Below are 24,595 nucleotides of genomic sequence, written 5' to 3'. Positions count from 1 at the left end.
CTCATTAGGAAGTGTTAGAAGGAAAGACATTTTTGTACTGCAGACGGTATGATAGATTAAGGGTAAAAAGGCTACAGCTGTCAATGTTTTGGGGGTTTTATGGAGGGTTTGTTTTGTGGGGTTTGGTTTTTTTTTTAATACTAGCATAGAAGATGCGACATTGTTTTGCATGGCACTGGCTAGAGTACATCTCGCAGAACTCGGAGTCCGCTTCAGTATTTCATTCACTTTAAATGACTTATACATGATAACTGGAGCAACAGCAAAGTATAAGCCTTGTCCAGCAGTGGATTGTAGCATAGCATTGTTACTAACCCTGCTTTCTGAGTGAACAATGTTGAATTGTCTCACCAGTTATATGCATTAGATCCACACACCGCTCACTCAACAAAAGCTAAGAAAAACCAACATAGTAGACCAAGAGTAAAGGGCAGGACACTTCTGAAAGCATCTGCCAGTCTTTCTGTGGGTGCAGATTGCTTAATTGAGAGAGATATCAAAAGATTTCTGAGATTGACATGGCAGAGCTCTTTCTCTGTAATGTGTTTTCAGAAAGTAAAGAGGGCACGATATTAGACTTATTTGACCTTCTGGATAATGGAAGGGATAAATTCCCACACAACTTCTGTATTTTCCGACTTTCTGTTCATTTAAATGGAAAAAGGTCTGGAAATGCGGTAGATTCAAATGCCAGTGCCATTAATAAGATTTGGCATTGTGCCGCTTACTCCTGGAAGATGGAACATTCACTTTGCTATTAAAACTTCTGCCCAGATCCATAATTTGTTTCATGTCTGACATTTTTCTGATATTTTGAAGAAACATCTGTTTTATCTTAGCATTAGCTCTTCTCTTTGGTCATTGGATTTAATCTAATGGAAGATCAAAGTACTTTAAAACCTCTGTTCTCAGTGTAAAATTAAAAAAAAAAAAGCAGCAGGTACCTGCACTCCTTCTCTCTCAGTTTTTTTTTTTTCTGCTGAATTAGCACCTCCAATGGCTCTAGTGAGAAGATTGTTCTGAATTGGGGATAATCTTGGGGGAGGAATTACAGTTCAGAAATGTCCTTCCTATTAAAGTAGTAGGTGAAATAGGTAGAAAGGCCAAGCATCTTGGGATTTATAAATCTTGTGATCTTTGCTATATTCAGTTTTAAAAAGAGTGAAAGAAGATCACTTTCCCCTGGAAATATCCTACAGTGGGAGCACTAGGATAATTCGAGTGCCCCAGTCTTGTTCATCTCTGCTGGATGTGCTGTATGTCTTTCAAATAAGAGTTAGACTTCTAGGGATTTAGGCTTTGGCAAGTGCCTAGCTACTGGGCTAGCTGTTCTGGGTGTGCCCAGAAAGCAGCCTTTCTAAACCAAACAAGGAGATAATTAAAATAAACATGTCACAAAATCAGCAGATTTTTTGAATTGTGGTTTTGAAGCTGAATACTTAAGTTTTTCTAAGGTGACAGGTTGCTTAAGGTGTTCTTTGCATCTCATGTCTTTATGGCATTTCAAAGCAAAAATACCTATTATTTGTCTAGCTTTTCTGTGCACATAGAGTTCTGGAAATGCGTTAAATAAAGGCTGTTATCAAAATGGAAGTTGACGTGACTCTACAACTTTGGGAAACAAAATTTAATAGAGATAGTATATTCATTAAGATAAATAGGGCTTGGTCTCTAACCCCTTGTGGTGGGGGGAAACAGTTATCCCTCCTAGAGTTATAAAATGGTAAACCCCCTGGGTGTGGTGACCCTTGGGGTTTGACCCAATCAGCGCTCCTGCAAAATATAAACGTTATCACACTTAGACCGGAAGAGAAGAATTGTGTATGTAGTTGTTGGAGGGGTGGCCATGTTGTGAGAGCCACGAGGAAGCAGGGGCAGGAGCCCCTTGGGGGCTCTGGCCCCTCCCCAGCCCCTTGGCTGGGGGCTGCAGGAACTTGGAACAGTGTTAAACTGGGCCGAGTTCTGTAGCTGAGAGCTGGAGGAGTTTCCTCCACCGTGGACAGCAGAAGCGGCAGCAGCAGAAGCAGCAGCGTACGGAGGGCAGAGAGCCAAGAGATAAGATAGAAGCAGCAGAAGCCGACATGCAGCCGAGCAGAAGACACAGAGTTGTCTGAGAGAGCCGAGAGAGAGCCAGCAGCAGAGAGCAGGACTAAGCCTCTACAGAGTCAGAGTTTAGGGGTAAGGACTGCAAACCAAAACTTCCCCCAACTCCTTGGAGACCTGAGAGGAGGGGGTGGTGGACCCCTACTTGAAAGGGGTCTTGAAGTACAGCAGCACTGCAGAAAGAGGAGCTAAGAAGCTCAATTGTCCTGAGAGCTCAGCCAGGACGAAATGTGTGTGTGGAGTGGGTGACCTTGGGCCCCCCCTCGCTGCAGCTACAAAGAAGCTAGCAGCCAGCTTGAGTCAGAGCCAGAAGCTCTGCAAGGGGCTCGAATCCCCTGAAGATAAGGACCGTCGCGAAGACCCCTGTGCTTTGTGATATGACCGTGGTGACGTGCCCTTTGTCCTGGTGAACACAGCCCACAGAAGACCCTCGTTTTGGAGACGGAGGGCTGAGGGGCTTGGATATCCCCTCGTGTGTACTGGCATAGATCCAGTTACCGATGCTGCATTGGAAGAGAGAACGAGACACTGCTGCCCTAGAGAGACTTGCTGCTCATAAGTGGGAGGGATCTTTTCCCTTCTTCCCTCCTGGACTTTTATTTGGAGGGAGAAGAGATTTGGTCCATTGTAAATACTGTATGTCATGGTAGAGATAGTTGAAATTGTGTATGTAGTGTATTATACTATTTATTTGTTGTACAGTCTTGTAATATATCCCTTTCCCCCCATTTTGAGTCTCGTGTGGTGTCTGGAAAACCCATCTCACACTGGGTTGAGATGTGGGAGGGGGGCTAGGACTCAGGAATTGGATTTTGGGGCTCTGAAAACATGACACCCCTTCTTACTGATATTAGTTTAAATTCGTTTTTTTAAAGATCAGGTAATTTTACATTTTATTAATTTCTCTTCCCCCTTTAGTCAGGACTGTCGTTATAAAAAAAATTACAATTAATATTCCCAAATGTCTTGGGTATATATGCAATTATTTTCAGCTGAAAGCGAGTCTGTTGCTATGACTGACTATTTTCACTAGAGCTCCATCCTAACATAAAGATCAAAGAGGAGGAGGCAGACATTGTCTTTTCTGGGTTCCCTGACCTCTACCTCACAGCCCCAGTATTTGAAACATGCCCATAGTTATTGAAGCTGCTTCTGTGCTTAAAGCCCATTTGCAGTTTGAATGGCAACCAGCTCAACATGCTGCTGTGTACAGACCCCCATTCATACTATTGCCTGTACAAAACAGATGAAAACAAAGCATGATTTTGGGCACAGTCAAATTACAATGACATTTATGTGTACAAGATTTGACAGTGTCTCTTATTTCCGTTGAAAGTAGTTCTTTGCATTTCCATGCCCTGTCATGACAGTATTCAAGGTGTCTTGAGATCCTGAAGGAGTTAGCCATTTCCTATCAGTTGGTGAATTTTCCACTCTCTTTCACTGAATTTTCCACTAACTCTTTCATCTGTCAGACCACTTTCAAATAATTTCCAAAATGTGTGTAACACTGTTTCAAAATAGCCTCCAGATACAGTGATTAAAGAAAGACCCTTAAGCATTAGTTTGACTACATTGGAAGTAATAAGAGATAGTTGCCCAGTTCCTTTACTGGATCTTGACAAATAACTTTGTGTCTCATTTCTTTTTGCTTGTGGGTTTACATATGTATATACCTGGTTTTTAGATATAATTTCTAAAAATGTAGAAATGTTTATATCAATCTTTCTGCTTTTGTTGAATATAAGAGCATTCAAGTAGAGAAGTGCTTTATTGGGGGAAAAATGCACAAAATTCAGATGAGTGATTTTATTATAGTTTATTATATATATTTACTGGTATTTAAGTATATTTAAATTGTTTAAATATAAGAAAAAATGCTGAAAGTGTGTTTACACCTACTGATTCTACCCTCTTGCACTTGCAACAAAGAACCTTTCCTTTATTACCTCTGTCAGAAATTTACCTCTCTCCAAGGAAAAATATTTGTATCAGATTTTTAGACCTCTTTTCTCTTAGCCTCTGTTAGTGATAGTGTCCCTTCCCCTCCTGTTCCAATAGCAGTTCCCCATATATGGTGAGGAACCTCCATCTCTGCCTCTTTTCAGACTGATTTCTGCCTTCTTGAGCACTGCTACAGCTGGATGTGCTATTCTAGCTGAGGGCTCCCTAGTGTCTTGAACAATAGCACTGCATTCTTTGTCCCTGCCAACATTTTTGTATTATTTTGTTTGTCTTTCTCACTGTTTTGTTAGATTAGGGGTGAATGGCTAGTTCATAGTCCCCTTGAGTGGTTTTAATTTGTTATTAGTTTGTCTACAATGTAGATATCTGTATCTAAGCTGATCACCCTGGACTTCTCTGGTAGTCTCAGAAATCACTGGAGATCGAGATAGTGGAATCTAAAGCACAACTAATTTCTTCTTCAAAAAGGTTTCTAACTGCTTAAATGAATCACACCTTAGTATGCTTATTACTCTTCTCTGACCATAAAAAAAACCACAAACCAACCCAAACTATAGTCAGTAAGTATAGATTTAGACATTGCAGATATCCAAATCAAGAGAAAAACAATTCGACTTCTTATGATTCAGAATACTTTCCTCTTTTTTTCTCTTTTTTGCATTGATGTCTTGAGATATTTTTTTTCCACTGCTTAAGTTTATTCTTTTAATGTTATATTTTAGATGTCTAATCATATCTCTCAGCTTTGTCTTCAGCACATGGACAGGAATTGAGTTAAACACAGCTTTAGAAACAGGCTCAAATATCTTACAACTTTGAAAGATACGTAAACAAAATCTTTTTCTTCTGGGGTTGTATTCTCCAATTTCATCTTCAAAAGATTCAGTTACTGACTGTACAAAATAGAATACTGGGCCTCTTAGTTAAAGATTCCTGGTATCTTCTGAATTTAGTGGAAAACAGCTGAAGTTACAAAAGGCACCATCTTGCCAGTTTTTCTTGGACAGCGCATAAGTAGTATCTTCTGCTTAGTCTGGGATGACTTTGTTTTGTCTTTACTTTTCAAATTCATCTTTGCAATTACAGCTTACAAATTTTACTAAGGTCTATAGAACATTTAAGTTGAAGTTAGTTAGAAATTTAAGTTGAAAATCACTTGGACCTTATGTTTTCTCTGCTTGGCAATTAGGGCATCTACTTAGAGAAAATTCTTTTCATATGACATTCATACAATGTGTGTTTCATAGCAAGTGCCGTAAAATCTTTAGCCATTTCAGTGCATTATATTATAGTTTATATTATCAGCTTATTATTATCATAGTTCTAAAATTGTGACATGCAGGATTTTCTTTTTACATATTCTTAGCCATGCTTTAGTTATTGCAAGTGATTCTGTAGAATCTCTACTATAGTACCTATTCCATTTTGTATTAAAGTTGCTGATATTATCATATAAAGTTGAAAGGAACTGAAATGAAGTTGGGAGATTTACACTGCCATAACAATAGTAAGATGCAAGACCCCATCCCACTTCCACAGAATAATGTTCCAAATAGTGCTCCCATTTATTTTAATAGTGCAGACCAGAATGTGGGTGAATCTCCAGTAAAACAAAGTGAATCAAGACAGGGCTAATGCATCCTTTAACTTCTGACCATTTCATTTATTATGCAGACACACACACACACAGACACCTCTTTGCTCTGCATGAGCAGGTTATTGGTATGTCATATCTTGTTTATGGTAATGAGTTCACTTAGGTTTAGTTTGTCAACTTTACATCTATTTATGAAGCTGTAGATAGTTTTAATGAGCCCATGAAGGTTATTAGGAGCTGAAAGTGTATGCAGAATAAAGCAGTAAGAAATGATTCATGGGCTGTTTGCTTTCATGGCATCTCAAACAGTGCTTGTGAAATATTTTGAGATCTTTAGATTAAAGTTGTCTTCACCTCAGTTATGACATGTAGATTTTATATATGTGATGACATGTATGTACATACAGATACAGATTGATAGAAAAAGCTCTACACAAACCTAATGTATTGTGAATACAGTTGTGAATATTCAGGCCAGTGATTGTATACTACAGGAATAATATTCTTGAGATAATACATTAAATATATCTCAATGATCAAATGAAACATAGAATAACTGAATTAGATAGCATTATAACTTCTCAATTTCAAGCTCTTATTTTCTCTACTACTCAAGGTAGTAGTTCAGTGGTTCATGACAGTGCTGTGTCCAAAATTTCTCAGAACCTAGTGTGGAACAATCTGCTTCTGTACTGCAAAAAGCTGTGTTTAAGGAAGTATTGCTAGTCAGAGTCCTTTCTGTCTTTGTAGAAGGTTCTATAAATCTCATGTCCAAATCCACATACACATTTAATCACTGCTACTCCAGTAGGAGAAAGTAGTATTGACTCCAACCAGTCTTTCACTTCATTCTTCTGCTCTTCTGATCCCTTTAAAGATTTCCGTACGAGTCACTGAGAAAACTTTACTGAGAAAGTTCACACTGATCACTCAATCAGCTTATAGATCTGAAAAAAAGAGTTCTACCTTCCTTTTCTTCCTTTCCAAGGTCTAACAGTTGCATACAAAAACTACCTCAATTCAGGATCTTGCCATGGTTACAATTACAATAGCCTTCTGCATGACTTGAGCTAACTAATTAAAGTTCTCATTAAAGTCTGAGCCATTGAAGCAAAGAGCCAGTATATCATTTCTCTCTGCTTTACAGTTTATATATTTTCAGCATCTAATAGCCTTCACAGGGATCATTCCATTCTTCCATAAGCCTGTAAGTAGTTATATTCTGGCCCGTATTTCCAAAAATGGTCCTTATATTTGGCATAATTGCAGTGTTCTTGGCTCATAAAGCCCATCCAACAAAATCCTCAGTGTATGTGCACATGTGGTTTAAGTTCAGTTAGTTAGTTGAGATGTAAAATTTTCCACTCACTGATGATAACTGCTTATGACTGTTTAGCCCCAGTTTCTGATGCGTGTGATCACAGGATTCTTCTCTGATGTCTCAGAAGTTGTAAAGCTCCTTAGATTATATCAGATTAGGAACATGGGACTCTTCCTTGCCTATACTGCTCTTTGAGGGGCTTGAGTTCTTCCAGGCATCTCAGCCCAAAAACTATTTTTGCATGATGTTGACAAAGTATTGCATACTTGAAAATAGGTCCCCCTGGGTTTTTATATTTAAGGCAAAAAATTTGAGCATAAGTATATACAAATATATGCTGTTGGGTTTTGTGTGTATATATGTGGGAGGAGATGAAGTCTAGAAATCTGTAAATAAATGCATCTCCATGAAGAGTGTAACCAGAGGAATAATTTCTTATTTTTAGCGGCTAACTCAAGTTAAATAGTGGAAGTAATTTCTTTTTTCCCCTTTCACCTCCATGGACTGCCAGCCGTATCTGTTACATAGCGAGAAAGAAATTTAATTCACACTGAAAACAGCTGTAAATCTTTTGTTTAGATTTATTTGCACTGCCCCTAACCATTCTGAATGGAGAACACTTCATTAATTTTCATAGATGCCCCTCAGAGGGTAACAAAAGAAAAACTGATTTCAGGTATATCTTACTATCCTTTCTATATTTAATGTGTTTCTGTGTTCAATGGGTTACCAAGGGGATTGGAAGGTGTAGTGAAACTGAATCTGTTTTTTAATTAAATATTTTCACTTCTTTTCAGTATACCTCTGCTCTGACCTATGATGCCGTTCAAGTGATGACAGAAGCTTTCCGTAATTTGCGTAAACAGAGGATTGAGATCTCCAGAAGAGGAAATGCTGGAGATTGTCTTGCAAATCCAGCTGTACCCTGGGGTCATGGTGTAGAAATAGAAAGGGCGTTGAAACAGGTAGCTTCCCTGGAGTGAATGCTGGGATGAGTGCATGTGTGAAATTTCCTATAGATACTTGAAAAGAATCCTCCAGTCTCCTAATCTGCCTCGATCTTGCTGGAAATAATGTGGAAGTGAAGTCCCTGTGAACTTGTCTAAGAAAATATATTGCGTATGAAAAAGATTCTAAACTGAATGTTTTTGAAATATCAATAATGATTTGTGGAAATACAAAATGCATTTTCTAAGAAGAAACAAACTTAATTCTTCTACCACTTTCATCTTCGTCTATTATAGGTTCAGGTGGAAGGTCTAACAGGGAATATAAAATTTGATCAGAATGGAAAGAGAATCAATTTTACAATTAACGTCATGGAACTCAAAAGTACTGGTCCTCGGAAGGTAATTTCAATTGTCTTACAGTGTTTTAAAAGGTTTTACCATGCTAAGCAGTGGGTTAAGGTAGGTAATGAAACATTAGATTAATTAAAGCATGAGTTGTGATAATATTTGTTCATAGGTGTGTTCTACAATGGTTTTGCAGAACGAAGTAAAAATCTGTATTATTTCTTTCTAACAAGTATGAGTTATTATTTCTGGTAAGTACTACATAAGAATATTTTGCTTTCAGTTTTGTGGATTAAAGTTTTTGTTTTCTGATTTGAATTGCTAAATTAGAACCAGCATTTGGGGAAATATGCTTCTGAATGACAAAAGCCAGATACAGCTTTCCAGTGATGTTTTTATAAATGTGTTTATCTTTCTGCTCTAATTTCAAATCTTTCAGGAAAAGCCAGTTTCTCGTGTCTTCCTAATCTGGAGTATTTCATAACCCTTTCAATTCTACAGTATGTGACATTGATATTAAAATCTGTTAATATGTGGATAAAAAATGGTAAACCTATTTTACATACAAAGTAGTATGAACAGATGTCATTAGTTGAATCTTTTTACTCTTTGTTGTAGTCTTTTGCTATATAAATAGAAATACTTACACTGGTAAATCCAAAGCTGAAATAGTTCTCTGTAAGTACAAATTGAAGGCATAGTAATAACATGCTTTACCTTTTCTATAAAAGTTCATATTCACTGGTGTCTGTGCATCCTATAAACTCTCTTTAGATTGGATATTGGAGTGAAGTGGACAAAATGGTTGTGAATCCTCTTGATGGCCCTCTTGGAAATGAATCTTCGGGACTAGAGAATAAGACTATTATTGTCACCACTATTTTGGTAATTAACTTCATATTTTGTCAGAAGACAGTCTGTCCTACAATGATTTGTTTCTCATCATTATGTTAGTTTAAATATATTGTCTTTTTATTATTTGAAGTTGTGAACTGTTACTCATTGTGATATGTAATAAAATCTGGAAATTAAGGAAGTGTATGTGATTCAGTATACGGTTTTGATCTGTAGAAGACAAACAGTCATTGGTTGTAAATCCTAGAAAGTTAAGATTTTCAAACCTGAAAATGGAAATTATATATCTGGTTTCAAAGGAGAGGAACTTTTTGAGAGGCAGAATCATAGTGTTAATTTTAGAGAATAGATTTTGATAAACAGCAAAGAGACTGGTTCTTATGCTTTGGGATTGTAGCTGCTATAGATGGGTAAAGTGTAAAATAAAATTTTAAAAGTTGTATTCTGCTGTTTAGAAAATTAAATTATGTATTGTCATAGAACAGCGTTTTTCTGTAAGTTACACAGTATATTTATGAGTTTGAATAAGTTAGAGGTTAGCATAGGAGTTTCTCTAGATGCAAGAATAGTTCTGTAGCAGTTGAGCAAAGAGGAGATACATTAATATGACTTATGACTCATCACCAATTTTGCTGATGATAGAACTTTAGTGCATAGTTATAGATATATTGCCTATTGCTTGTGAAGTACTTCAATAAAAATATAGCCTGGAGAGCCTGAAGTATTTTCCCAGGGAGAGATGTGGTTGTGAAATAGAAAATAATTTTCTTCTATTAAGACGACAACAAAAGCAACTAAATACCTTTGCCTTCTTCCATCCAAACTTTATGAGAGAAAGAAACTGATTTTGGAATTTACTCTTTCTTCTCTGAATGCATGACTCCTGTTAACATTCATGGTCATTATTAACATACTTCTGGAAATCGCTATGCCTGTAAGTATTGTTATTTGTGTATGACTGTGGAGAATGCAGCTTTTAAATCTGTTAAAGACGTGTCATATTAATAATTAACAGCTAACATATACGTAGCATGAATGATTCAGATGGTGTCTTCTCTCTTTTTTCACATATAAAAGGGAACATGTTAGTCTAAGAAGTGTACAACTGATGCATCTCTCTCTACCAAGTAGCTAAGGCAAGTTCTTTCTGTGCAGGAGTCCCCATATGTCATGATGAAGAAAAATCACGAAATGCTTGAAGGAAATGATCGATATGAGGGCTACTGTGTGGACTTAGCAACAGAAATTGCTAAACACTGTGGATTCAAATATAAGCTCACAATTGTTGGGGATGGCAAGTATGGGGCGAGGGATGCAGACACGAAAATCTGGAATGGGATGGTTGGAGAACTTGTTTACGGGGTAAGAAAATCTTCTATAATAAAGCCATTAAAGATGACTGATGGAAGGGGTGGGATTTGGTTTTGTGTTCTCTGTAGAGTATAGGAAAATTGTCTAATTCATTAGATAGAGAATTAGCAATTTGTAATGGCATGAAAAGTTTTGAAAGTAAAATGTGGCATTGCATTTTAAATGCAAATGAAGTGAATGCATATTTCATCCTTCTAACCAGGTGAAAAGCAAAGTACTTCGCTAAATGTTTAAATGTCATATACTTTTAAAAGGGCATATGTGAAAACAAAAGCTTGGAATATGCCAACAATATGTTATATGTATTTTGTACAAGTTCAACTAAAAACTTCTGAAATTCTCCATAGGATGTTCTCAGTGAAACAAATGTTACCAGAGTCTCTGCTGTCCTATTTTCCATTTGTGAAATGCAACAGTAACGAAACCATTCTTTGCACTATGTTAGCTATTATTTCCTTTTTTTCTTCCTTTACAGAAAGCCGATATTGCAATTGCTCCATTAACTATAACATTGGTGAGAGAAGAGGTGATTGACTTCTCAAAGCCCTTTATGAGCCTGGGGATATCAATAATGATCAAGAAGCCTCAGAAGTCCAAGCCAGGAGTGTTTTCATTTCTTGATCCATTAGCATATGAAATTTGGATGTGCATTGTTTTTGCCTACATTGGGGTCAGTGTAGTTTTATTCCTGGTCAGCAGATTTAGCCCATACGAGTGGCACACTGAGGAATTCGAAGATGGAAGAGAAACGCAAACTAATGAATCAACTAATGAATTTGGGATATTTAATAGTCTCTGGTTTTCCCTGGGTGCCTTTATGCAGCAAGGATGCGATATTTCGCCAAGGTTGGTTACTCACTCATTTCAACTTTGTGCATTTTTCGTCTCAGCCGTCTCAGCCAGAGGAGGTTCGTGGTGCATATATTTTCACTCTTGGAGAGGAATTAATTGCTTTGTTTTTTCCCTCCCTACAATCATAGAAGTCTTTGAAACAAAAGCAGGTTCATGATGTATTTGATCGATATTGTCTTAATGCCGATCATACATTTACCAAGTGAAGTTATATACACCATGCCGAGACTGTAAAATGCATAAGGTTCACATCATTTCATGCCTTCTTGGAGGGGTACCGTGTTTTTGCTGCATATTCCCATTTTACAGTTGACAGTGCATATGGTTCACAACAACTGTAATGGGAAAAAGGGGTAACACTAGTTGCAAACTACACAGGCAGCATTTTCCCTCTAAAACTCACTGCATAGCATAACACAGTTATTAACCCACTGTTATTCCCCAGGAGAGCCTTGAACTGAAATAAAAGTCATGTGATGGTTCTAATTTCATGTGAATAGTTGCAAAAGACTGCTGTTTTTCCATGGCCTAGTTTTAGAAAAGTCACAAAGGAAATTGCTAAAATGAATCTGAAGGTCCAGTTTATAAGAGCTTAATTCCTAATGGATTTTCATCTGCTTTATTAGGGGCAACTGTAAAGCACTTAAGTTAATTCCTTTGCAGTTCATTAAATATTCTATTTTGCTTGGGCACAAGTGGTTCTAGCCCTGATTCAGCAAAGTGGTAAGTAAGTAGGTAAATAACTACTTGCTGCTTGAAGGAACTATAGTAACAAATGAATAGGGCAACTGGAGGGTTTAAGTTTAACTTTCTTGTAAACGTCCTAAAGTTAAGAGAGGGAACAGGTCAATTTTTAGTAAGTCTAGTGGTTGGTGTGCAAAACAAATGGCACCAAGGGAGCATTTCTTATATATGTAATGCATCCCAAAAGGCAACAGCAGGTTTTCGAGTTTTTCTACTGCAGAAATAGCAGAGCATTTATTGTGTGAGAACTTAAGCAATTCTGTGTAAAGGCTGCCATATCAGAGTGGGAGATGCCAGGCTCTATGATGAAAGATACAATGGATTTGGCATATAAAATGGTAAGAATTGTATACAAGAAAAAAGACAGAGCAAGTTTTTGCAGGTCATGAGAAGTTGTGTTAATTTCAGTCCTGTGGTGTTTTTGTATCCATTACATGCTTCACAGGTTTAGTTGTCTGTAAAGTCCCCTTTAAGCTACAAATTTTTTTTTTTAAAGCTTTATTCAAAGGGTATAGAAGTATAATGATTTTCATTATTATTATTATTATTATTTTACTGGCTATGAAAGCACAACAGTTGTTTTGCAGTTTGATAGCTTTTGAAAGGTAATAGAAGAATAATGATAATAATAAAAGGTGCATGAAACTCAAATAATTTTGCATATTCAAGATTTAGTTTCAGTGAAACTAACAGTGCTTTATTTCATTGCAAGCATAATTTTGAGGACAATGGTTAGTTTGTATACCATCTGTTTATTCTAAAAGTAAAAAAGGGCCAAAACCACTTGTTACTTCTGGTTATGCACCAAAACTATCACTATGGGATTTCACCTCTCTGCAGATGAATCACTGTAAATATGAAAAGGAGTACCTTCAGACATCAGCAAAATACCTTTGTGAAGTTAAATTTTGCACTAATGTTATCATTTCTCTAATAAAAATGACAACCACTGTAAGAATTTTAGAGCAGACAGGTAACTAGAGCTCCCTGACTGAAACACACGGTGTTAGTGAGTAAGACTAGACCATCTGGAAAAAGTCGATAGTAGCAGTCCCCATGTTTCCTCATGGGTAGCACGGAAACAATAGAGTAGAATAATATATGATAATGATAACAATAACTTATAGCAAAGTTTTCCTCATCTTTTTTTGAGATGTGAGTGTGCTCTCAGTTCTGCCTGATAATACCTTTCTAAGTATAAAATGTGGTGCAAAAATTTATGTAATTGTGCACAGAAGTTGTTAATTTACCAGTACTTAAAGGTCTGGTAAATTAGGTGCTTCTAAAATGTGGGTTCATACTAGCATATAAATATCAATCTTTAGAAACTTTTTGAAATGTACATACAAAAGGAGATTATTTATTTAACTGGGACAGACCATCTGGGGGAATTTTGAATACAAATGACACCCCAAATAATTTTACTTTTAAAATGTCATATGAGAGCATAATGTTTGGGTTGGTATTGAGCTTGTTCTTTTTTCACAAAGTAGGTTGCAACTTTGCTCACAGATCGTGGGCTTCTGAAGATTATTGTCAATTACAGAGGGTGTCATCAATATAATATAAAGTGCCATGAAGGTGGTGGTTATTAAATACACATGGACATATTGTATTACAAATACGTAATACAATATATTCAGTATATCATATAACTCAATATTTTACTTGTAGAATTATTTTATACTGAAATTACCTCCCTGTCAAAATGTAATATTTTTTTAAAGGTGACAGAAGGAGTAGTTTGCAGAATATATCTCAGTTTAGAAGGACCTTGAAATAATTTTTTTTTATGGTCCTTTGAATAACACATTCTGTACCTTATATGACTTGATTTTCTTGTAGTAGAGTGAATTAGTGTCTGTTGGGGCATGGAATAAATCTTTTAGTGTCAGAATTACCACAGACATTTTATACAATAGCAGTTAGTAGAAATAATTTGTCCAGAATTGATTCTATTTATTTTTGTTCCCAGTTTAATAAATCTGCTTTACATAACTATCATGTTTAAATGTATATATATGTAGTTATATCTATCTATATATGCTGTCAGAATTAGTTTGTAGTCTCATTTATAGTACAGTAGGCTGGGTGAATGATTTCTAATTTGTTTATTTAATAGATAGAGGAGTCGCATCAAGACGTACCTAAGCTCCTGCAACTCCTTAGTACTAGACTTTCAACTACATGCACATTTCTGCCAAATAATTAAGCACATCTCCAAAGATTATGTACTACTTCCTATAATGTCTTGTTTAGAAACAAAGTCGCAATTAATTTCAAAGTTTAAAGGATCGTTTTAAAAAAGGTCAAGTTTGACAATAATGCAGAATCAATATTTCTCTTATATTTTCTAGTATTGGAAATTATTGTGTTGTGTACTTTATGCTGTTCTGTATGTTTTCTTGAGTTCTCTTTTCTTCTTTCTTCTTGAGCAGGAGATGCAAAACACAGATCCATAAGAGCCCACCTGCTGCAGTTATAAACATCAGATTATTATTATTTTTAAAAATATACTTTCTTCACCATTTTCCTGTATTATCATTGATTGTTTCATGTCCAGTCCTCCATTTGTTAAAAGCTTGTATCTTTCAAAAGTTGTGTGCACTTTTTAGGCTATAGATATTTCCTGGGCCAGCTTTTATTACAAATAATGCTATTGTACAGATTGTCCACAGCAGAAATCAGTCTGTGTCTGAATGTCTTAGGAAAATAATCAGGCTAAAGGCACTTGATTTTAAAGTGCATACTGGTTTTTCTGAAAGCACTCTTTCTCTGATTTTGTTTGATCCTCATCGTAATGTCACACGAAATCACTTCAGAGGGTGCAGTAAGCTTATAGGTTAAATATAGCACATTGCGGTGGGAGCAGTTTCCTTCAAGAGTGATGAAAACTTTGAAGAACTGGATCACTAAGTTCTCCCAAATGTAAACTCTGGAGTCCTGATTTCAGCAAAGTCCAGGAGATATAGTGGAGAATGCCTTGATTTCCCACCTGATGAGCATGCAGAGCTGCGCTGTGAGATAGCCTGAAACGCTTCCCTATAGTATAATGCGTCATTTGTGTAAAACTGTAAAACATATGTTCCTTTTTAGGACTTTCATTTCACTTTACAAATCCATTTCATACTTGTTATTAGATCCCTGTCGGGGCGCATTGTTGGAGGTGTGTGGTGGTTCTTTACCCTCATCATAATCTCATCCTACACGGCTAACTTAGCTGCCTTCCTGACGGTTGAGAGGATGGTGTCTCCCATTGAAAGTGCAGAGGATCTTTCCAAGCAAACAGAAATTGCTTATGGGACATTAGATTCTGGCTCCACTAAAGAGTTTTTTAGGGTAAGAATTTCTACTTTTTAGATTTTTTTTTAGATTGTTTTAGATAGATCTTTGCTCATGTAAAATGTTTTCCCTAGGCTTTATTAAAAGGTTGATATGAAAATGTGATATAGACAGCTCAACTCACAAGTCTAGGTGTTTTTGTTTATTCATTATTGTTACATTTTATTACCTATATACAAATATAAGGGTCTTGGTATAAATATGCATAGCAAAATTACCTAAAAAAACATTCCATTATAAAGTGAAAAACAAGGTATGTTTGAAGAAGGGAGTTGATGTCATTCCTCTGTTTAATAGCTCTGCTATATTTTAGGTACTCACACAGTGAACATGAATATGGGAAGATGCACATTCATGTTTTAATAAGTATTCCACATGATTTTTGAAGCTTGCAGATGGAGAATGGAATATAATCCTGCTGCCTGCTGTAGTAAATACACGCCTGCTTTTGAAAACAGTTCTTATTTGTATTTGCATTACAGCAATGCCTTGGAAGGCTGTCAGTCCTCACCTTCTACCTCTGTGCATTGCAGTTTTAAAAATACATGAAACTTCCAATGTGTGAGTCTCTCAGACGGCCCTTGAGACACCAGCTAACATGGTGAAATCCATCCAGCAAATGAGTGAGACTAAGGCTGCTGAGAAAAAAAACATAACAGCTTTACCTTGTGTGTGTGCTTTATGTGTCTCTCTGTGCAATGGAAGTACATCTGGCATGCCAAAGTAGAATAATAACTTGTGTTTTCATGTTTTTTTAGTGCAGGATGTTAGGTTTAAACAAAATGTATTTTAAAATAGTTATAAATAATTCATTTACATTTCAAACATAGACTGACATGAAAATTAAATGAAACAGGTTCTCACAAATTTTTTTTTATATACTGTATCATTAGAGCAGTAACTGCTAGATTTTGGTTTTCACTGGAGCCTGTAATGCATACTTAACTGGTCTCATACATACTTGTCTCAACTGTAGAAAACCATTATTTTCTGATTCCGATGATAGGTTCGGTAATAATACGTGCTGCTGATTGCATTCCTATTAGCTAAACCAAAACTAACATCAAGTGTGTAAGGTAGTAAAAATGAGATCGAATTTGTGCTAAGAGTGTTTAGAAGCATTTAGAAGCATATAGGCTTGTTTCTGGTTTTGCAAACATAAACCTTTTAGATCATGGCTCTACTGGGGGTTGAATGTGAACTCAAAGTAGGTCACTTCTTTTGAATAGTTTCTCTTTAGACGTTTTTAAGCTTTTCTTTTTAAAACAAAAAATGTTTGTATGTGCATGCTTTAGTATGTAGTTATGCTCCTAGCATGTATATACATATTTCCACTTTTACACAACTAATGTTCCTGGTGATTACTTGAGCATTAAGAACTTATTTTTGTAAAAATTAGGTGGAGGCTTGGAGAGGGCATATTCTTCATATTTTGTTAAGTTACCTTTGGCTCTTCACAAACAAGGTTCTAATGATCTCTGGAAATTTCTTCTCAGCAATTTCTATCACAAAAAAGTTGGTGCACTATGTGCATCAACTTCTTAGCCTGATGGCTCTATCTGCTATGTGCTAAAAATCACTTAAACTTGCCCAGTTATTTTTCAGAAAATAACAACTGTCAGAATTTTTTTTAGGAGGCCTGAAACTCAAGTTTCAAGAATGATAATCTTTCTGCTGCAGATAATGTGAAAGGAATCTCTAGCACTGAGACTAAAATTTCACCCAGAGTATATCTGTGTTCTGACTAGATTGAAGTAGATGTGTGATTTTTATATGACCTGAAATTAGGACTCAAATTCTTTGAACAGCTGGAAACAACTTGAGTATTTTTCTAGCAGCATACTAAAATGGGCTGGCTTTTGCTCTGTCACTGTCAGGAATTAAACAATTGAGGGTTTTCAGTTAGTCTGTTTTCAGTTCAAGAAGTAGCATTATTTGCAAGTCTGTCTTCTGTTGATGGAACATATACTGAATCTTCACTAGTAGAGCCCTAATTCCTGGAACAGCATAAAATTAAGGATAGCTGTGTACTGGGGATGAGAACAGTAAACTGAATTTTCTTTGCTACTAAAAGATGTTTTCTGCTAATACTTTACACAATTGAAAAAGAAATGTTTCGCAGTGCTTTTCAATAAGGAATTCTCAGCAATAAGCTAGATGATGAAAGTCAGCTGAAAAATCCTGTCCTGAATAGCTTGATATATATGTATGCAATGTTAAGTGAAAGAGGTGGGTTCAAGTCTTCATCCAGCTTCTATGACTGCTCACCACACACCCTACAAACGATAGGCATACAAGCTAGTCGATATCACTTGACTCAGAGATAACATCCTTGGCATTCATGACAAAAGATGTATTGTCTTTGCTCTTTACCCTAATTTAGGTGTGAACTCCCTAGCTTTAAAGGTAGTATGGACCAGTAGGAGCTATTCTTGCCAACGGTGAGCACAGCATCAGTTGGCACTGCATCAAGAAACATAACTGAGAAAAAGGGACGAAAACGCATTGTGCTCTAGTGTTTCTAGTGCTGCTTTAAGATGAGAAGCAGAAACTTGGTACATCCTATGTAGGAAATGTCAGTGCAGAAGTAATTTAAGAGTATTTTAAAAGAGAAAAAAATAATTGAAATGTAGTGACACAGCATTGCTGAGTAGTAAATATCAGCAGGATACTATTACTTGTTAATAATAATGTTATAGATAATTTTATAGGTATAAATCTATAGATACAGAATTGTTTTCTTTAATGGCAGATGTATCAGGTCTCTGTAAATACCAAAATGTGGAGTAGTTTTCCTCAGGAGATCTCAAAGTTGGTACTAGCAGAACTGCAAGTACGATCCAAATCTAAAGAGTTCTGTTACACTGAGTTATTTACCACTTCTGATATTTGCTAGTGTCTCTGCTTTAGAGATAGTGCTTGTAGTGTTCTTAGTGCAACTAAGAAAGCCCAGACAAAAATACATGTTGCATTGCTTTTGCATTTTCTCTTGGGTTATGGGCAGAAGATCAAAAAAATTATGTGTGGCCATGGTTTTTTCCCAAAGTGTGTCATTTTTCTCAAATCAGTAGTGTATCATGGTCATGAGAATGTGGATAAGTCTGCAAGCACAGATTGGAAGAGTCAGGGGTCGTTTCAGTTGACCTTGTCTAGGTGCCTCATCTCTCTAAGTGTCAGGTCACACACACTACTTGATGGAGCAGTAAATAGTGGGACAGTGAAATTCCATCTCTCCGGTACGTACTAGTGACACTCTCCACGGTCATGCGCTATTTTTACCTTCAGTGATTTCTCAGAGGCTGTGGTAAATGCAGCTGATATGTGCCAGGACACATAGTTAACTTTGAAGTGGGGAAAAAAGCTACCCAAGAAGGCAGTCTACTGTTCACCTGCCACTGCAGAAATTAATTTTAAAGCATTACCTACATGTGTTAACTCCTGAAGTTGCCTCACGTATTTTCACGGGCTATGACACGGGAAGAAAGAATCAAAGTAAGTATGCAAGCATTCACTGGAAGGTTTCCATGCATTCCACCTGCTTGAAGGCATATTGAAAATTACTATCAAAATGATACAACTAGAACAAAAGTTAATTATTTTTGCAATTGAATCATATTTTTGTTGTATGCTTAGCTCTGTTCATTAAAGATACATACAAATCAGATAGACAAATGACATCAATCTTGCTACCTTTTTTCCCATAGAAGATAAATTGTAACTAGTCCTGTGTGTAAGGTAATAAGGCATCTCAAAAAACCCCCGGTGTGCACAGTGATAATTAGACTAATTTACTTTCTATCTGCATTAGTTTTTATTTAAAACCTCTTCATATTTACCTCTTCTTGAATCAAGTATGACATGAACAGACCAATCTGTTTGGTTCTAGCTGTTTTGGTGGCCTTTAAAAATAGATCCTCTGCCAAAATAAAACCAAGTAGAACTGCTCCATAACAAGGTAGTATCCTTTATGTTTCACTGAGACTATGCAAGAGTTGCTTATTCTTGCTTAAGAGACAAGAGTTGCAGAATGAAAAGTTGGGCATTGGAAACATGCTGGAAGGACGATAATCCTTGGTCTTGTAAAGAAATCCTCTCACATAGTGGAAAGCCAGCAATAAACATAAGAAGAGCTGACAAGACCCTTTGAGTAATTTCTGCTGCAAAACTGTTATCTCTTGGGAGGCAAACAAATTTTGACCTTAAGGAAAATAGTAGTGTCTTTTCTAGGAATCTTAAACACAGCCCAGTGCCTCTAGTTTTATGAGTATTTTGAAATATTTTTTAACTTGTAAAAGTATTTAAGTAAACAATTACATTACAGGAGGTTATGGAAAAAGAGAAAGCATACAGCAGTCTATGAACCTTGATCTGTCTTCATGCTCATCAAGATATTGAAATTTCTAAAAAAAAAATGCCACAGCAAATCTTTAAAACCAGGGAGAAGAGAAGAAACACCGATTTTTTTTTTTATTAAATTGAGATAAAAAAACTATTAATCATACCTCACCCTCAGTTTTTGAAGTTTGAGATGTAACAGAATTATAGAACATATGTTTCCAGAGTTAAATTTTGACTTGCTCAACAGAAGCCTCTGAGAGGTGAAGGAGATGAAAGGCTCAGTTATGACATCTTCTATAAAATTTACTGTGGACTCTGCTTGGCACCTTAGGAGGCGGGGGTATAGGATTGGCATTTCATGAATCTGTGAAGCAGATGTGATTGGAGCGTGCGGGTTTGACTCTTTAGTTTGACAGGAGAAAAAGGTACATAGCTGAAATAATGAGAATAGTCAGATCTGAGCACTGAGTTAGTGCAAAGACTGCCCTTTGCATCCACTACCGTATTACTGAAGATACATTTTTCTGTGATATAGAGGGTTCACATGAAGAATTTTCACTTGTGTCTTGTTTTTTGAGGTCCTTGCATCTTGACAACGCACAAAACAATTGATTTAGGCCATTCTGAAAGTTATTTTAAAATAATTCAGTATTCAATATTTCCTTTTTTCTTCAAAGTATCTTTTTGTTATTTTTCAGGTTTTGTTTTTTTTCTGCTTCCACATTACCCAAAATTCTAATGTCAGTAAGCCTAGTGACCAAAACTCTGTGGGACTTCAGAAATCTTGTTACAAATATTACTCAGAAAGCTCAATTTCAAGTTAGTATTTGCATAATACTTATTAAAAATTAAATGTATTCCTTTTTAATAGAATTTTATATTCTTGTTTTTAGGGGCAAATTGTGTCTAATAAAAAACACATTATATTCCTGATCGTTTCTTTCAAGTTTTCATCAGGCTTTCTTAGATGTTCAAAGTAAAGTATGCTGTGTAGAAGGTAATTTTGTGATGGACAAAAATGAATTTGCAGCAATATAGTTTGAAGATTCTCCAGCGTTGCATAATCTGTTGTATAAATTGCCACACTCTATGTATAAATAAGTTCTTTTTGCACTACTCCTGGGAGCACATAATTCCATAATACCTCACTTGTTATGGTTAGGAACATTCTTTTATTTTTCCAGCCTATATGTATTTATAACTAGTTTATCCTCAATTTAGCAATACATTAATAATTATGTGGATTTTTTTTCTTCTCAGTGCTTATTTTCCTGATGCATTAATCCTGAATGAGCAGAGGTGTACTTTGTATGCCATCTGAGATCTCAGTTTGCTTTGTACAAAGGCATTAATATTTCTCTGTCTTTTCTGGAAATAACTTTCTCCCAATTCTGTCACAGTGTTTTCTGGTAACCTATTTGATCATAGTGACAGATCTATGTTTCTTTTGTTTTTATCAACTGATGATCTTCAATTGTATTGCTGATTTTCTTACTGGTCGTAAATTGCTGGACCATGCTTTTGAACTGGAAAGTTTAACTTCCTTTCTATCAGTCTAGTGATCAGAATTTTCCACGTCTCATATATTAACAAATAAATAATATCCTATTATCTGACTTGATGTGTTTTGCTATCCCAATTTCCTTTACTACTAATCCCAGTCACTTTAAAGTGTCATCAGAAGCTGTGCATGCCATGCAGTTCTTCATACCAAAAAAGCAGTAGCTGCTTTGAATGCTTTTTCATTCCTCAGTCAAGGCAGTAAGTTTATGGTTCTAGATTCCAGAAACAGCATCTGCAGTTCTCTACAGATTTGTGACTTCTTGAGAAAGTGTTCTTGTGTTTTGGAATTTAGTTTATTCTCCCTCCCCTGGTATGGGCGCAATAAGTTTTTTTTCTTTTTCATCCAGCTTGATCATTTCCTTTTCTGTACCCTCATATTACTTAGTTATAAATCATAGAATAATTTGGGTTGCAAGGGTCCTTAAAGATTATCTAGTTCCATACCCCCTGCCATGGACAGGGACACCTTTCACTAGACCAGGTTACTCAGAGCCTCATCCAGCCTGAACTTGAACACCTCCAGGGATGGGGCATCCAGAACTTCTCCGGGCAACATGTTCCAGCATCAAGTGTTCCAGTCTTTCTTTATGTTAATCTCATCAAAAACAAGGCTAAAGTATATATTTAGATTATATCCTTTGCGTAGATTGTCTTTGTTCTCTGCATTTCTTCCCACTACACAGCAGATGCCTTTCTGCCATTCTTTTTCTCACTTGTGAGGTTTGAAAACTTGCTGCTGTTTGCTGTTTTTTTCAGTTCACATTATACCACATACTGTTTCCTTTATGTTATCAGGTTTCGTCTGATCAAATTGAGATCCTGCTTACAAATCTACATTCGTGTTAGAGTGATGTTGCAAAGCTGTAGTAGTAGATGCTACAACATGACTGTAGTACAGTTGTCCCTATATTGGTAGGTTTATTACAGTAAAGTTAGTTCTAGGAGTGGACAGCAGGCTTTTCCTTGTGATCATCACTTCAGAATTGTAGAAATTAGTTTTTGTGACATGTATCTGAGTTTTTAAAGCAATGACTTTGAAATGGTCTGTTTTGATTTTATGAATATGCTGAATGATGGGGAGGAATTTCGATTCCGAGGAAGTTGAAATTAGTAAGTCTCAGAGGAGGAGTCATTTCAGCAGGTATTTTAATGGCAGTTAAATGGTTTGGGAACTTTAACATGCCTCTGTAAGACAAACCTGGATCACTTAATTCTAAATCATGTGGAGAATAGGATGATTATATAAGGTCATTGTCTTGCACATTTTTGGAAAAAATCATTTTAAGTATACTTTTGAGGAATTAGTTCTTGAAGTAGAATGTTCTAGATTAATTAGACCAAATATAGTAAAGATATTTTTGGTAGCTCAAGTAGTGGAAACTAAAAAGCTATAAAACTGCATATTAAGATGCAACTAATTTTTACCATTACTCAATAAAATTATTACAAAATTTAGAACTTCAACTTAGTTGAACTTTCATTCACCTTGAATATTCACCCAGTATAAACTAGGGTAAATGCGTTAAATCTTTAAGTCTTTTTAACTGTGTGTTTTTAATCTTTAGCTAATTAAAGAGACTGAAAAACTAGTTCTGCTCTGTGTTTTTTGGATCTATTAATATTTGATTTACTATGTAACTTGGCAAGTTTTATTTGTCCTTACTTTTTTTTAACTACTGGTGACAATACCAGTTCCTGTCCTTTTGTTCAGTACGGAAGGTCAACAAGGTGGTTTCACAAATCATATTTGAGAATTAGGGATCTGCTCCCACAGTACAAGATCATCATCTAGTAGAATGTTAGTAGTCTAAAAAGCTATTTCTGTCAATGACATACTAAATACAGCACCCCAGTTTGAAGAATAATAGGTCTTTGAATGTCAAAAAAAAAAAGTTATCTGGTGACCCACAAAATACAGCTAATTAAGTTGATAAAACTTTGCATAAATTAATTTTCTAATTAGTTTCTTAATGAAGGCAGTATTTTACATATAAATGGAATATGTACATGTAACAATAAGTATTATTATTATTATTACCCAGTTCCTAGGGTATTTTTATATCATTGTATTGTCATAGAAGTCTTAAATAATATGATAAAAAGTGTTCATTGTGAATATTAGGGTCTTGTACTGTCATGTTAGTGTTGATTGTAATACCAAAGTTATAATTAGCTTTTAGCATTTCATATATACACTGGAGTGTCACCTTGCAATAGCGATCAGCTACAGTAATTAAGAGCAATGCAGATCATTTCCATATTCTTTCCTTCTTATAGTCAAATAATATGGCAATCAACAATGGTTCTGTATTTGTGGTGCATGATTAAAAGTTGTGGTGTTTTTTATGGAGCACTGCTGTCCTTTCAGGGTTTTGATGCCATTAAAAGAAAGAGTATATAAGAAAGAGCTGTGAAAGCCCAACTTGCGCATGGAGCATCCCGCATTTACAAGAATTCTGTTTCCTTGTGGTTTAGTCCCCTGTTGATAATGACTGCATGCTTTTGCAAATGCACTTTAAGGAGTTGAAGGCCCCATACTAGCTACTGTGAAGAAAACTAACTCTACCCCAGGCAAAACAAGCACAGCATAGGTATAAAAAATATGGTCAACTCTAGCACTGGCCAAATGTAAATAACAATGCAGTGTGCTTTTGGTTGTTGTTTGTTCTGCAATGCATTTGAATTAGGATATGTACGTGTGCTTTTTTTTAGCTGTCCAATAAAGTGGGCTTTATGAGTGAGTGAATGCTTGATGGTCTCTTAACACTGCCATTTTCCACATCTTTAGCTCTACCTTTCAAATAAAAAGTTCTGAAAATATTGAAGGAAAAGAAAATGGCAGAGTTCTGAAAACCAAATGTATTACAACATATATTGTGTAGCAATATAAACAAAAAACGTAGAAGTCACCTGTAAGTAGTGGTTCATTGCTCTTATTTTTTGGGGAACTAGACAAGGTCAAGGACTAAGTAAGGATCAAGACGTGGCTGTATGAATTCCAGCATTACGTTTTTCAGTGTTCATGGCTGCAGAGGACTGTGTGGTCATGGCACATTCTGAGTGTTATTTTTCTGGTGACGTTCTTACAGAACGCTTACAGATTTTTATTTTCATGATTGCTGGGTCAGGTATTCGTACCTTTATTCATACAGCAAGGACCCTGTGAGCCATCTAGTGGGAAGTATCTTCTTAACACTTGACCATTTGGGAAAACTGCTTTTCCTGTTCAGCTGCCCAGCTTATAGTGCA

The 24,595-nt window shown here is 36.0% G+C and overlaps 1 protein-coding gene across 6 annotated transcripts in view; it reads left to right on the top strand.

Moving 5' to 3' along the window:
- The window catches only part of GRIA2 (glutamate ionotropic receptor AMPA type subunit 2), a 96,284-nt gene that overhangs the window by 63,936 nt on the left and 7,753 nt on the right, over positions 1-24,595 (top strand). For all 6 annotated transcript variants that reach the window (XR_003533205.1, XM_027676839.1, XM_027676836.1 and 3 more), the window contains exons 7-12: positions 7,784-7,951; positions 8,231-8,335; positions 9,056-9,166; positions 10,292-10,498; positions 10,983-11,353; positions 15,244-15,442. Coding sequence is in view for 5 of the 6 variants with exons in the window: in XM_027676839.1 (XP_027532640.1) it covers positions 7,784-7,951; positions 8,231-8,335; positions 9,056-9,166; positions 10,292-10,498; positions 10,983-11,353; positions 15,244-15,442 (1,161 nt within the window). In the remaining variant the exon portion in view is untranslated. The remainder of the gene's footprint in view (positions 1-7,783; positions 7,952-8,230; positions 8,336-9,055; positions 9,167-10,291; positions 10,499-10,982; positions 11,354-15,243; positions 15,443-24,595) is intronic.

Source organism: Neopelma chrysocephalum, unplaced genomic scaffold (assembly GCF_003984885.1).
Source record: "Neopelma chrysocephalum unplaced genomic scaffold, ASM398488v2 Primary Assembly neopelma1_42, whole genome shotgun sequence".
In the NCBI taxonomy this organism is placed as follows: Eukaryota; Metazoa; Chordata; class Aves; order Passeriformes; family Pipridae; genus Neopelma; species Neopelma chrysocephalum.
The sequence above is the reverse complement of the archived record's forward strand: the minus strand, read 5'-3'. Positions and strand labels throughout refer to the sequence as shown.